The 13,072-nt window shown below is 48.1% G+C and overlaps 1 protein-coding gene across 2 annotated transcripts in view; it reads left to right on the top strand.

Annotated features, from left to right (window-relative positions):
- GNG4 (G protein subunit gamma 4) overlaps positions 1-13,072 on the top strand; it is a 64,378-nt gene that overhangs the window by 34,900 nt on the left and 16,406 nt on the right. Inside the window, exons 1-2 of one of the 2 annotated variants that reach the window (XM_060126252.1) lie at positions 2,680-2,729; positions 2,812-2,920. In XM_060126252.1, coding sequence (XP_059982235.1) covers positions 2,822-2,920 — 99 coding nt within the window. In that variant the 5' untranslated portion in view covers positions 2,680-2,729; positions 2,812-2,821. Of the gene's footprint in view, positions 1-2,679; positions 2,730-2,811; positions 2,921-13,072 lie in introns of those variants that run through there. The other variant, XM_060126253.1, reaches the window with a different exon arrangement.

The raw sequence follows: 13,072 nt of genomic DNA, 5'->3' as shown, positions 1-13,072 counted from the left end.
TCCATGGAAGCTGAGGTCGCCTTCCAAGGACGAGAGGACAGAGGTGGTGAGGAGGTGATGGAGATTGACGTGGTCAGGAGGGCAGAGGGAGGGGTGTTGGGAACGGGCTGAGGTCGCCAGGCTGCCTTGAGGACCCGCTCAGGCTGGCCTGTCAAGTCTGTGGGCACCAGTCCCCAGCTTTTGGGGGCGTTTCTCCAGCAGCCCTTCCGAGGGGGCTGGGAGGGGAAGGAGTTAGATTGAAAGTGCTGGGTTTGGGGGACAGAGGGAAGAAGGCAAGTCTTGGGAGAGTGATGACGATGCGGGGCTGTGGTCTGGCGGACACTGTGGAGGCCCCGGGGCTTTGAGGCTGAGGAGGAGGAAGAGGGTGAGGACACCGGGGCCTGGGAGCAGAGCCCTCCTGGCTGGGGGCAGACGCGGTCCGGAGGGGGACCCGGTGGGGAGAGCGGGGAGGCGGAGGGGCCCACGGAGGGGACACAGGAGGGAGAAGACACGCGGCGCCAGGTGCTGGGCCCACCCCACCTGCTTATTTTATCTCTCGGACACGAAACGGAAAAGGCCCTTTGTCCAATATTAAGCATTTGACCAGACTTCTCGCTCTGTGTTGAGGAGAGGGTTGAAAATGTGCCCTTTCTCTGTGACCAGGGGAAGGATGAGAAAGCGGCAGAGCGGGGTCAGGGCCAGTCCTGGGGCAGCAGGGAAGGAGAGGGCGGTTCCAGGGGGACGGACGGGGATCCGGTTCTGCAGGTAACGTTTTCTATACGCTCACACCCACCCTCACTCACACACTCTCACCCACACCCTCGCTCACACACACACACACAGACACACACCCACCCTCACTTACACACACATACACACTAACACGCACCCTCACACACACACCCTCACACACACTCTCAAACACACACACTAACACCCACCCTCACACACACAAACACCCACCTTCACTCACGCACACACACACAGTAACACCCACCCTCACACACACACACACACTCACACCCACCCTGACTCACACATACACTCGCACACACCCACATGCAATTCAGATTCCTTCCCCCCACTCCCTTCCCCCGGATCTTCCTTTCTTCACTTCTGCTGACCCCGGGCTCAGCTTCCTCTCACGAAGCCCCCCTGGTCCCCGCCACCCCTCCATTTCCTCAACTCCTGAACCCCCCAAGTCAGTGATGAGGGAAGAGAGGGGTGATTGCAGGAACGGGGCTGGACAATGGGAATCTGAGGACAGTCATCTCAGGGCCCTTTTTCACTTGTTGGTCAGGCTGAGGAGGCTGGGAAGTAGACTGCATCTTCTCCTTCCTTTTGTGTGGACACAGGGACGTGTAAACACACCCGTGCACAGAGGGGCCGCCCTGCACACACAGGCTGGCAGAGGGCACGCCCTTCAGGCACGTGGGCACACAGGGACACAGCCCTGAGCACACATGCAGAATTGCACGCGCATCTCTGTAGAGTGCAGGGTAGGTGGCTGCTCCCCCGGGTTGCAAAATCCTCAACTACTCATGCTTCTCCTTCCCTTCCTGGGAAATAAAAGTTCCCAACCACGACAGGAACACACCCCTGTTACACTGTGCTTTTGGTGGCTGCTCTGTCTTAGAAGAAGGAAGTTTTATTTTTCGAACATTGCCTGTGGACAGACGAAGTTGCCATCAGGCCTCCTCTGGGCCAGAGAGCCAGTGTGAATGAGAAAAGCCAGAGTGTGGCCTGCCCACCACGGGACCGGCCTAGCCTCCTGCCGCCTCACTGTGCGCTGCGGAAAACCGGTGGCGCCTGGAGACCCACCTCCAGCTCTCGGGCTAGCCCGAGTAGACCTCCTCTGGGTACTTTCTCGTTAGATGCGGTAACGGTAGCCTACGGCATGTGCTTTGCTGTGGAGCAGTTAGCATCACAGGGGTCTTCTGGCAGAATGACATGTTGGGTCAGGAAGAATTTCTTCCCCCTTCTAGAGAAACAAATGTATGCTTGGGATAGGTGTGTATGTGTTTGTATGTGTTCTTGTTTAAAGACGAACTCCCAACATGAAGTCTGTAAACGTTTTGGAATGACAGCAAATTAAAGCGAATAATAAAGCGGGACTTCCCTGGAGGTCCAATGGTTAAGACTCCCTGCTTCCACTGCAGGGGGTGCGGGTTGGATCCCTGGTCAGCGAACTAAGATCCAACATGCTGCATGGCGTGGCCAAATAAATAAACTAATTTTAAAAAAAGAATAATAAAGCAGGCTCATTCGGGGAAACTTGCACTTTGCAGTGTAGCGGGCTAGAGGGCACCGTGTGAGACAGCGGAAAGAGCCCTCAGCTAGGCTTCAGCGCTTTGCGTCTGCGTTCTGGCTCCACAGATTTTGGCTGTGGGACCTTCGACTCTTGGCTTCGTTTCTCTGAGTTCTGCACTTTCTTGACTTGTAAAACAAAACTCAGTCTATTTTGCCCACTTTCAGGGCTGCTAGAGGAGTGAGTGAACAAATGTGTATGAAAATGATGTATTACTAGCAAAGCACCGTACAAATGTCAAGGTATTACTTATGGCCATGGGGGTGGTAATGTGACTCTGGGGCCATCTGTTATCTTCTGTTTCCTCTCGCTGGGGCTGAGAAGGTCTGGCAAACAGGAGCCTGATGGCTTGCTCCCGTCACTCGGATGAAGCACTCCTTCCTCTTATCCCAGGAGGGTCTGCTCCCACGGCTCCCTGGCCTGGAAAGAGAAGCTGCAGGGGGTAGGAGGCGAGAAAGCTGAGGGGGGTTCTGCCTCACTTTGGAAAAGCAGCTCTTTCAACCCCTTAACTTTGGTTGTTTCAGGGGCAGCAGAATGAAAGAAGGCATGTCCAGTAACAGCACTGCCAGCATCTCCCAAGCCAGGAAGGCTGTGGAGCAGCTGAAGATGGAGGCCTGCATGGACAGGGTGAAGGTAAGCACGCACAAGCCGGCCTGGCCCTCTGACCAACGCTCAGCTCCAAACAGTGCCCCCCACGCTCAGAGCAGCCTCATGAGAGCAGATGCGTCGCCCCATAGCGCATCCAGCCAACTGGCGGCTGTAACGTTTACAGACGAGCGTTTGCTGCGGGGTTCAGAGCGTGCCTGAGCAGCCAGTAGGTGCAGGATACACAGTGTGTGGATTCCGTGAGGAGTCGCCAAAAATAGACCCGTATCCCTCTCAGCTCTCTCTAGCTCCGTTGTCATGCCAGTAAGCGAGGGAGAGTTGAGCCGTGAGAGCCATCATAGTTTTCCTGCCTGATCCAGTGACTCTGAGGTTAAACAACATCACGTATTTTGACAGGGGCGCTGTCGGGAGTGCAGCATCGAGCCGTGCACCGCGTTTGTCATACGCTCCTTTGGGGAGGAGAGGGAAGAGGTGCCAGCCGCCTCCCACCGTGTTCGTTTCTCTGAGGAGTGTAGTTGTCTTCACGCTGGGCGAGCTGAAGTGAGATGAAGCCAGCTCTTCTCCAGGTGCCACTTTGAAGCAAGCAGGGGGCCAGGCGGAGCAAGTGGCTCTGAGACGCCGCTTAGTTAGGTTCATGGACTGTAATACACCTGGAAGCCCATCGGGAATCTGACAGCAGGAAACACGAGTCCAGTGTGTCTGTGGCCTTTTGGGACACAACACAGGGCTCTCACCCAGACACTGGGATGCAAGTAAGACAGAATCCATGGGGCACCGGGGGACTCCTAAAGCCTTCTGTTGGCAGAGCGAGCAGTCCCTTCCCCAGGCTCCCACCCCCGAGAGCTGTGGCCAGATAACACCAGCTTCTGCTTCCGTCAGGATAGTTATTCCCCTTCCCTGGGGACGTCCAGGTACGAGCTGTCCAAGGAGGCAGTAAGCAATCACCGTGAGTGACACAGTGTATATACCACGCGAGAAGGGGATGCAGGACGATACACATCGGTCTAAGTGGACCAGCTATATCCGCACGTACTGATACCAACTACAAATTAGACATCAGTCCTTGATCCCTAGGCTAGAAGAGGAAGCAAGAAGAGAAACAGTTCTTAAAGAGGGGGAGCCCCAGTGGTGTAGAAATGGGTCTAGGGATGAGCACTGCAGACAGTCAGGAGGCTACTGGTTCAAGGACAGAATAGACCTTGCTGAGAGGACGAGAATGCGGTGAGATTCGCTCTTTGGACAGAGATGCCTGAGCACGTGCTCTGGCCTCAGCGCAGTCCTGGGATATAAACACGAGTGGAATGTTCCGTCATGTTGCTCAGAGAAGACTCCCGGAAGTCGTGAGCTGGGAGTGGGTTGGGAGGTGACACGGGGGAGAAGGGAAGGCCAGTGTGAGCTGACTGTGGCTCATTGCGAGCACTTGGACTTGACGGAAGAGCTGGTAGTTGTGCTGGGAGGGCAGCTGGGGGATGCTGCGTGCACACGTACAGTTCATGGAAATGACTGGGTGTGCACCGAGGCTACGTACGGGATGACTAACAACAGTCGATAAAGTCGTCAGAGGCCGAGGGCAGCGGAAGCTGTAGAGGTACCCGGGAGAGGCCTCGAGGGGAGGAGAGCGGAGGCAGGATGGAGAGGCCAGCGCGCAAGAGACTCAGCAGAACTTAGAGGGTAAGTGTGGGAGCCGCCAGGAAGAGAGAAGCTAGACCCCAACCGTCAAGCCCATGGCCTGAGGACTGGAAAGATGGTGGGCACCGGTTTTGGCGATGGGACAGTCACCATGCTGGGGAGTTTTACTTTGGCAAGGAAGATACACTCGGTGATAACAGGTCCTCACCTGTGACCTTCACCACCCAGGAGTCATGGTGGGGACCACATGTCCCCACGAGGAAGGGCCCTTCAGGAGTCACTAAAGGCACATGCACAGTCTCCGAAAGAGGCGGAGGAGATCATAAGGCAACTCAGAGTCCAGTTTGTTACTCAGGTGGCATCAAGGGATGGGCAGTCCTGTTCTTGCGGTGAGTGGGTTATGGAAATGCGGCTCCTCGATCCTGGGAGAAGCCGCCCGGGGAGATCTGTGGCCTCTGTGGTAATTCCAGGGCCAGTGACAGCCGTGTCAGATTTGGTTCAGAGCTGGCAGCGTGTCGTCACAGCAGAGATGATCCAGGGCTGCCTGAGGACAGAGGTGGCCCTGAGGAACCACATGCTGGCCGTAGCTTCACAGTCACGTGTGGTTTTTTGGCTTGGGTTTTGCTCACACAACCTTGAACTTTTCCTTTGTTTGTTTTAAATTGTGGTAAGATACATATAACATGTAACGTACCAGTTTAGCCATTTTTAAGTGTACCGTTAACTAGCATTGCGTACATCCACAGTATTGTGCAGAGCCACCCATTTCCAGAGCTCTTTCTTATCCCCCAAAACAGAAACTATACCCATTAAGCTCTAACTCCCTGTCGCCGCCCCCCCTTCCTTAGCCCCAGCAACCTCTCCTACTTTCTGTCTCTATGAATTTGACTCTTCGAGGTACCTCATTGATGTACACGGAATCATGCAATATTTGTCTGAATTTTGTGCATGGCTTATATCACTTGGCATATGCCTTCAGGGTCTGTCCAGTGTAGCATGTGTCAGGATTTCATTCCTTTGTAAGGCTGAATAGTATTTCATTATGTGCATGGACCACGTTTTACTTACCCATTCATCTGTTGATGGACATTTGGATTGTTTCCACCTTTTGGCTATTGTGCAGAGCGCTGCTGTGAACATGAGTGTGCAAGTGTTTGGGTCCCTGCTTTCAGTTCTTTGGGGTATATGCCCAGAAGTAGCATTGCTGGATCATATGGTAATTCTATGTTTAACTTTTTTGAGGAACCACCATACCGGTTTCCATGGTAGCCATACCTTTTTACATCCTCCCCACCCCCACATCCTCGCCAATACTTGTTATTTTCCTTTTTTTAAAATAATAGCCATCCTCATGGGTGTTACGCTCACACTTTATTTGATATTGTTGTTTTTAAGATTTTTTTTTTTTTTTGTGGTATGCGGGCCTCTCACTGCTGTGGTCTCTCCCGCTGTGGAGCACAGGCTCCGGACGCACAGCCTCAGCGGCCATGGGTCACGGACCCAGCTGCTCCGCGGCATGTGGGATCTTCCCGGACCGGGGCACGAACCCGTGTCCCCTGCATCGGCAGGCGGACTCTCAACCACTGTACCACCAGGGAAGCCCGATTTTTTTTTTTGATGTGGACCATTTTTAGTCTTTATTGAAGTTGTTACAATATGGCTTCTGTTTTTTTGTTATTTTTTTATGGCTTCTGTTTTATGTTTTGGTTTTATGGCCGCAAGGCATGTGGGATCCTATTAGCTCCCCGGCCAGGGATCGAATTCGCACCCCCTGCATTGGAAGGCAAAGTCGTAACCACTGGGAGTCCCTCACACTTGATTTGAATCACTAGACGGACGCCCCTTGCTTCAGGGCACAGGATGGCTTTGGGGAAAAATCTACTTGATGCAACTCTTTGGCGGAAAAAAAAAAAAGTGTGTATTGATATCAGTTAAGCCAGACAATAAAAACAGAATGTGGGAAGAAAGAGACTCCGTCAAGGATACTCCAGATTGACCTTGATGAGGACCTTGAGGAGGGTGGAAATAGGAACAGCGTCACCAGGGAGAAGAAGTGGCCTTTCTAGGGTGGCTGAGAGTTTACTGGAGAAGGGGAAGTAGGAAAAAGGGAGCCTGGGGGTAAATGACCGAGGGAAGCTGTGTGGAAGGAGGAGAGGAACAGTACCTAGAATTCACTGACCTCATACAAACAGTGAGGGCAACGCCAGGTCCAGATGAAGGGGGAAAAGGGCAGTCTGACTGCGTGGTGAGGATGTAGGAAAAGCGAGTGTGCCGTGCCTTCCATGGGGCCCAGAGAGAGGGAAGAACGAGGGGAAACAGCTGGAGGCCCCGTGGAGGAAATAATTATAGTGACAGGTCCCACAGAGCCGGCTCCCAGGTGGAAGCATGACAGAGGGAGACCCAGAGGACAGCCTGGGCATGAAACCAGAGAGGAGCCCCATGGCTTGTGCAGTGTGTCGCCGACTGCAGAGCCCACCTCCTGGCTTCGTAGTTTGCTCTGCTTGGAAGAGCATCTCATGGGGAAGGAAGGATGGAAACGATGGCGTTTGCAGCTCAGGGGAATAAAGGAGAGGTCTGTTAAGGGGAGAGAAGGGAACAACTACCGCATTAAGCAGTTGTTTGGGTTGCAAATATAAAAAGTATTCGTGTGAACCCAGAGAGGTATGAGGCAGGTCATGGAGGAAAAATGTAGAAATATCCACTACCTTCCTGTCTGTCCCCCGCAAACATCATCTGCATAAAAGCACTAGTGTCAACATAGACTTTGTTCCAGATTTTGCAGGACGTAGAAGAGAGGCTTCACCATATAGCCCACAGCCAGCCCTCAAACCCACACACCGCTGCGTTAAGAGACCCTCCCCCCACACACCCTCAGCATCCTTCTTGCCTCTCTTTACTGTTACCAAATCGGGTCCAGCTGCTTGCCGCTCATAAATTAATACTGGAGAGAGAGAGAGAGAGACAAACGTTGGTAGAAAGGAAAGTTGCTTTTAATCAGAATGCCAGCAGTCTGGGGACACGGTGGATTCAGTGTCCCCCCAAAACTACCTCTGAAGATTCTGCTCAACCATGGAAGCCTTTAAAGGGAAACAGGGAGGTCATCTCAGTGAGTCACTGAGGTAGGGGGTCAGAGTCCTCGCCATACCCCACTGCGTGCAGGCGTGTGTGCAGGCTTGTTGATTCCTCGTGATCTTTCTTGGGATGCTGTCTTGTTCACACCGTTCATTGACGAGATTACTGAAGGGGAAGCTAGGGAAGAGATCTGGTCATCTGTTAATTACTTATTCTTCATTTCTACGTCTTGGATCTATGGAAAGAACCAACGGATTAGGCAAGGTACTGTGTGGTCAAACGATGTGAAAGGGGTGCTAGGGCCGGAGATGAGTAGAGCATGTGGGGCACCTGGTGTAAGGTTAGTGACAAGACAAAGGGGGCCGCTGTAGAGAGGTCTCTCCTGCCAAAAGCTGCTTATCCTCCCTTCATTCCTTTAATGTTTATTGACTGCCTTCCCCAGCTCAGCCCTCTCCCCCAGCATCCATGTGACTCTTCTCCATCCTACCTCAAAGCTCACCGGGACATCTCCCAACAAAGCTGGGTGTTCCTCTTTGTGAACCTGTATCAGCTGCTAAAAAAAAAAGGTAAAAAGCATCGTAAGCACAGGGAGGATTCAGCATAGAACCTATATGGCCTCCCCAAAAGCAGAAGCTTAGCAAATAATACTCAGGATCTTAAAAAATAAAGAGCACAGGGACTTCCCTGGTGGCACAGTAGTTAAGAATCTGCCTGCCAGTGCAGGGGACATGGGTTCGAGCCCTGGTCCGGGAGGATCCCACATGCCGCGGAGCAACTAAGCCCGTGCGCCACAGCTACTGAGCCTGCGCTCTGGAGCCCGCGAGCCGCAACTACTGAGCCCGCGTGCCACAACTACTGAAACCCACGCACCTAGACCCCATGTTCCACAACAAGAGAAGCCACCGCAATGAGAAGCCCATGCACTGCAATGAAGAGTAGCCCCCGCTCGCCACAACTAGAGAAAGCCTGCATGCAGCAACGAAGATTCAATGCAGCCAAAAACGAATGAATGAATGAATAAATAAATAAATAGCGAGCACATAAAAGATGACTTGGAAACTGTTTTGATTCCTTGGAAAAGGGCACCCATAACCTTATTCTTATTCTCATCCTTTAGAGGTTCAAGCAATATAAAGTTCTATTGGGAAAGCACATATATGACATGGATCATCAAATAGGGAAAATTTGTTGAGAAATTACGGCAGATACGAGCTGAGCAAAGTATAAGATTCTTAAGTGGAGAAAGTGGTTTCTGGAGCCTGACTGTCCAGCCCAAGAGAAGACTTCAGCTGCAGAAAAGGCGTTGCCCCCTGGGGGAGATACAGAGGCCCTGAGCAGGCCAGGTCCCAGGCTCCCAGGAGGGCTTCTGGGAGCTGCCTCTCCACTGGGTACCCCTCAGGGTGTTCTGATTCTCCTGACACTGGGCCAACCGCATGGGCTGTGGCCTGTTAGGCTCTGGGGATGGATACACACCTTGAGCAAACCAGTACCTCTCAGCCAGGGACCAGGAAGCTGACAGACTTGCCAAGCAGCATTAGGCCCATCTCTCTCACTTGCCTTCAGTAGATAACTTAAACAGCTGTGGGCGTGCTAACAACCCCGAAAAGTGCCACCCTTGGGATGAAAGTAATCTTGTCACCACAAGCTTACAGATGAATGGATAAAGAAGATGTGGTACATATATACAATGGAATATTACTCAGCCATAAAAAAGAATGACATAATGCCATTTGCAGCAACATGGATGGACCTAGAGATGATGATACTAAGTGAAGTAAGTGAGACAAAGGCAAATATCATATGATATCACTTATATGTGGAATCTAAAAAAATGATACAAATGAGCAGAAACAGACTCACAGACTTTGAAAACAAACTTATAGTTACCAAAGGGGAAAGTTGCTGGGGGAGGGGGCAGGTGGTGGGATAAATTAGGAGTTTGGGATTAACATACACACACTATTATATGTAAAATAGATAATCAACAAGGACGTACTGTATAGCACAGGGAACTCAATATTCTTTAATAACCTAAATGGGAAAAGAATCTGAAAAAGAATAGATATATGTATATGTATAACTGAATCACTTTGTGGTGTACCTGAAACTAACACAACATTGTAGATCAACTATACTCCAATATAAAATAAAAAAAAAAAAATCACAAGCTTGATTTGCTGATTGTTGACAGACAGATTGCCCTGTTCTATGTCAGCCTCCCTTCTGTAGACTGCTGAAAAAATGAGGGCAGGAAAAGAAGAATGGCAGATGACAGATGTGCATAAAGTCACCCAAAGAGATGGTGGCAGTAGTGAAACTAGGCTGAAAGAAGGAACTGCCATAAAAGAAGAGAGATTCTATCATGAGATGTCTAAGAATGTTCTCTTCTAGGAGTTTTATGGTGTCATGTCTTATATTTAGGTCTTTAAACCATTTTGAGTTTATTTTTGTATATGGTGTGAGGGAGTGTTCTAATTTCATTGATTTACATGTAACTGGCCAGCTTTCCCAACACCACTTGTTGAAGAGACTCTTTTCTTCACTGTATATTCTTGCCCCCTTTGTCATACATTAATTGACCATAGGTGTGTGTGCTTATTTCTGAGCTCTCTAGTCTATTCCATTAATCTGTATGTTTTTGCACCAGTACCATACTGTTTTGATTACTGTAGCTTTGTAGTAGTTTCTGAAGTCTGGAAGGGTTATGACTCCAGCTTTCTTCTTTTTCCTGAGGATTGCTTTGGCATTTCTGGGTCTTTTGTGGTTGCATATAAATTTTAGAATTATTTGTTCTAGTTCTGTGAAAAATGTCTTGGGTATTTTGATAGGGATTGCATTAAATTTGTAGATTGCTTTGGATAGTATAGCCATTTTAACAATATTAATTCTTCCAATCCATGAGCATGGGGTATCTTTCCATTTCTTTAAATCATCTTCAATTTCCTTTATCAATGTTTTATAGTTTTCAGCATATAGATCTTTCACCTCCTCATTTAAGTTTATTCCAAGGTATTTTTAAATGTGATTTTAAATGGGACTGTTTTTTACTTTCTAATATTTCATTGTTAGTGTAAAGAAATGCAGCAGATTTCTGAATATTGATCTTGTATCATGCTACCTTGCTGAATTCATTTATTAGTTCTAATTTGTGTGGGACTTTAAGGTTCTCTATATAGAGTATCATGTCATCTGCAAATAGTGGCAGCTTTACTTCTTCCCTTCCAATGTGGATACCTTTAATTTCTTTTTCTTGTCTGATTGCTGTGGCTAGGACTTCCAGTACTATGTTGAATAGAAGTGAGAATTTAATGGGAAGTCTTTCAGCTTTTTACTATTATTACGTTGGTTGTGGGTTTGTCATAAATGGTTTTTATTATGTCGAGATATGTTCCCTCTGTACCCACTTTGGTGAAAGTTTTTATCATGAATGGATGTTGAATTTCATCAAATGCTTTTTCTGAGTCTGTTGAGATGATCATGTGTTTTTTGTCTTTCCTTTTGTTAATGTGGTATATCACATTGATCACCTTATTGCTACCCCTGGCCCAACTTTCTGTTGTACTTATCTTTTTTGTATTGATTAGTAAGAGTTTCTTGCATATTATATATTACAAATAGTTTTCCCAGTTTGTTGTTTGTGTTTTAATTTAGTCTTTGATTATTTTTGATGTACCAGTATTTAAAAATTTTACTATGAAAACTATCAGTATTTCCTGTGGACTCCTTTGCTTTATACATAAGCCTTTCCATGATGAAATTAGATCAACACTCACCTATATTTTTTCTATATCCTTTATTATTTCAGTTTTTACATTTAACTGTCTAATCCATCAAAATCTGTCATTTACTTAAGAATCAATATAAGAATTTTTTCAAAGTTTTTAAAAAATTTAAACCAGTTCATAATTAACAACCCATAATTTCCCCTCTTGATCTGAAATGTGGTAACTGATTCTGCTCTCCCACTTTTGAGCAGATACTGACTCTTCAGAGTATTTCTGTTCCTACTTCCTGTCACTCATCCCTGTTTCCATTACTGGATCTCTATCTGCTATATTCATGCTAGTGGTCTCTAGTTTTATCCCTAGCCTGCTTTGCTTTTAAACCTTCAGGGTCTTCTTGGGTATACTCATCTACTCCTGTGACTTTTTAATATATGTGTTTCCAGCCCAACCCCCTGAACTTTTGTTCTGTATATCTAGGTGCCTACTGGTCAATCCCTCAAAGCCTTAAAATCAGCACATCCCAAACTGACCTTTTTTTATTTCATCCTGTTCTTTTTGTGTATTCTCTCCCTCATTTCTTTATACCACCATCTGCCTGATCTCTCAAACAAGAAACTCTCTTTCATCCCATATAGCTAATATATTTCCATATCCCACAAGTTTAGCTCCCTGAACGTTTCTGAGATCTCTCCCCTCACCTCCATTCTCATGGTCACATGTATTGTCTGACCAACTGCAGAAGCTGTAGGTGGTTGATCTGCCTCTAGTCTTGCCCCTTCAGATCTGTCCTTCCCCTTTCTCTAAATTAGTCTAGTATAAAAATCTGACTTTGAATCCCTCTATTTAAAACTGGATAAAATAGGAGCTCCTTAGCATGACCTACAAGACTCTTGGTTCAGTCCACTCATGGTGTCCGAGGAACTGTCAATACCCCTCCAGGCTCATCTCTTTGTACTCCCTTCCACATGTCTACACTCACACTTTCTCCGGCAATTTCTTAAATATGCCCTGCTGTAACAACGCTCTTCTGCCTTTTCACGTGGTAGTCTCTTCATCTGGAAGATTTCTTTCACCTCTGCCTGGAAAATATCTATTCATTAATCATATGCCAGAGGGGAAAAACAGACACTGGCCTGTGAGCCTTGGCATTCCACCCGCCTGGCTTTTCACAAAGGTGGTCTGCTTGCCCTAAAGTGGGAATTAGCCAAAACCCGAAGATTTCCACGGTGGGGTTGGACAAGCTGGGGAAGGTATGAAACATCTTTAGAGGGAAAGCTCTAAAGAATAACTTACCTGAACTAGGACTTTCCACTGCCTCCGGTCTCATCACCCACTCAAAGAACTGAATGAAGATGTTCCAGCCACACTATAAAGAGAATATTCAAATATTGCTTCAGCAAACAATGAAGGGGGTCAAAGGGAACCTCCCCATACTGTTCTTGCACAAATAGCAGACTTGGATTAGAACTGCCCTCTTTCTAAGTATAAAAGAAAAAGAAAATTGGACCTATGCAAATATTCTGCCAAGGTATCAAGGACCAGACTCTAGCGTATGAAAGGCTAACGGAGCACTCACTTGGGAAGAAGTCTTCTTCCAAAAAACCAAAGAACATTTTAGGTGACTGCTTTATAGTCTCCAAAAAATGTAAAGCACACATAGAATCTATGAAACAAGAGCTCAAGGGAGAGATAAAATAATGAGTTGAAAGGGAGGTAGAAAAGCTAAGGAAAGAATTTGAGAGGGGGTGGGGAA

This window comes from Lagenorhynchus albirostris, chromosome 16 (genome assembly GCF_949774975.1).
Source record: "Lagenorhynchus albirostris chromosome 16, mLagAlb1.1, whole genome shotgun sequence".
Lineage (NCBI taxonomy): Eukaryota > Metazoa > Chordata > Mammalia > Artiodactyla > Delphinidae > Lagenorhynchus > Lagenorhynchus albirostris.
This window is presented reverse-complemented; position numbering and strand designations above follow the sequence as displayed.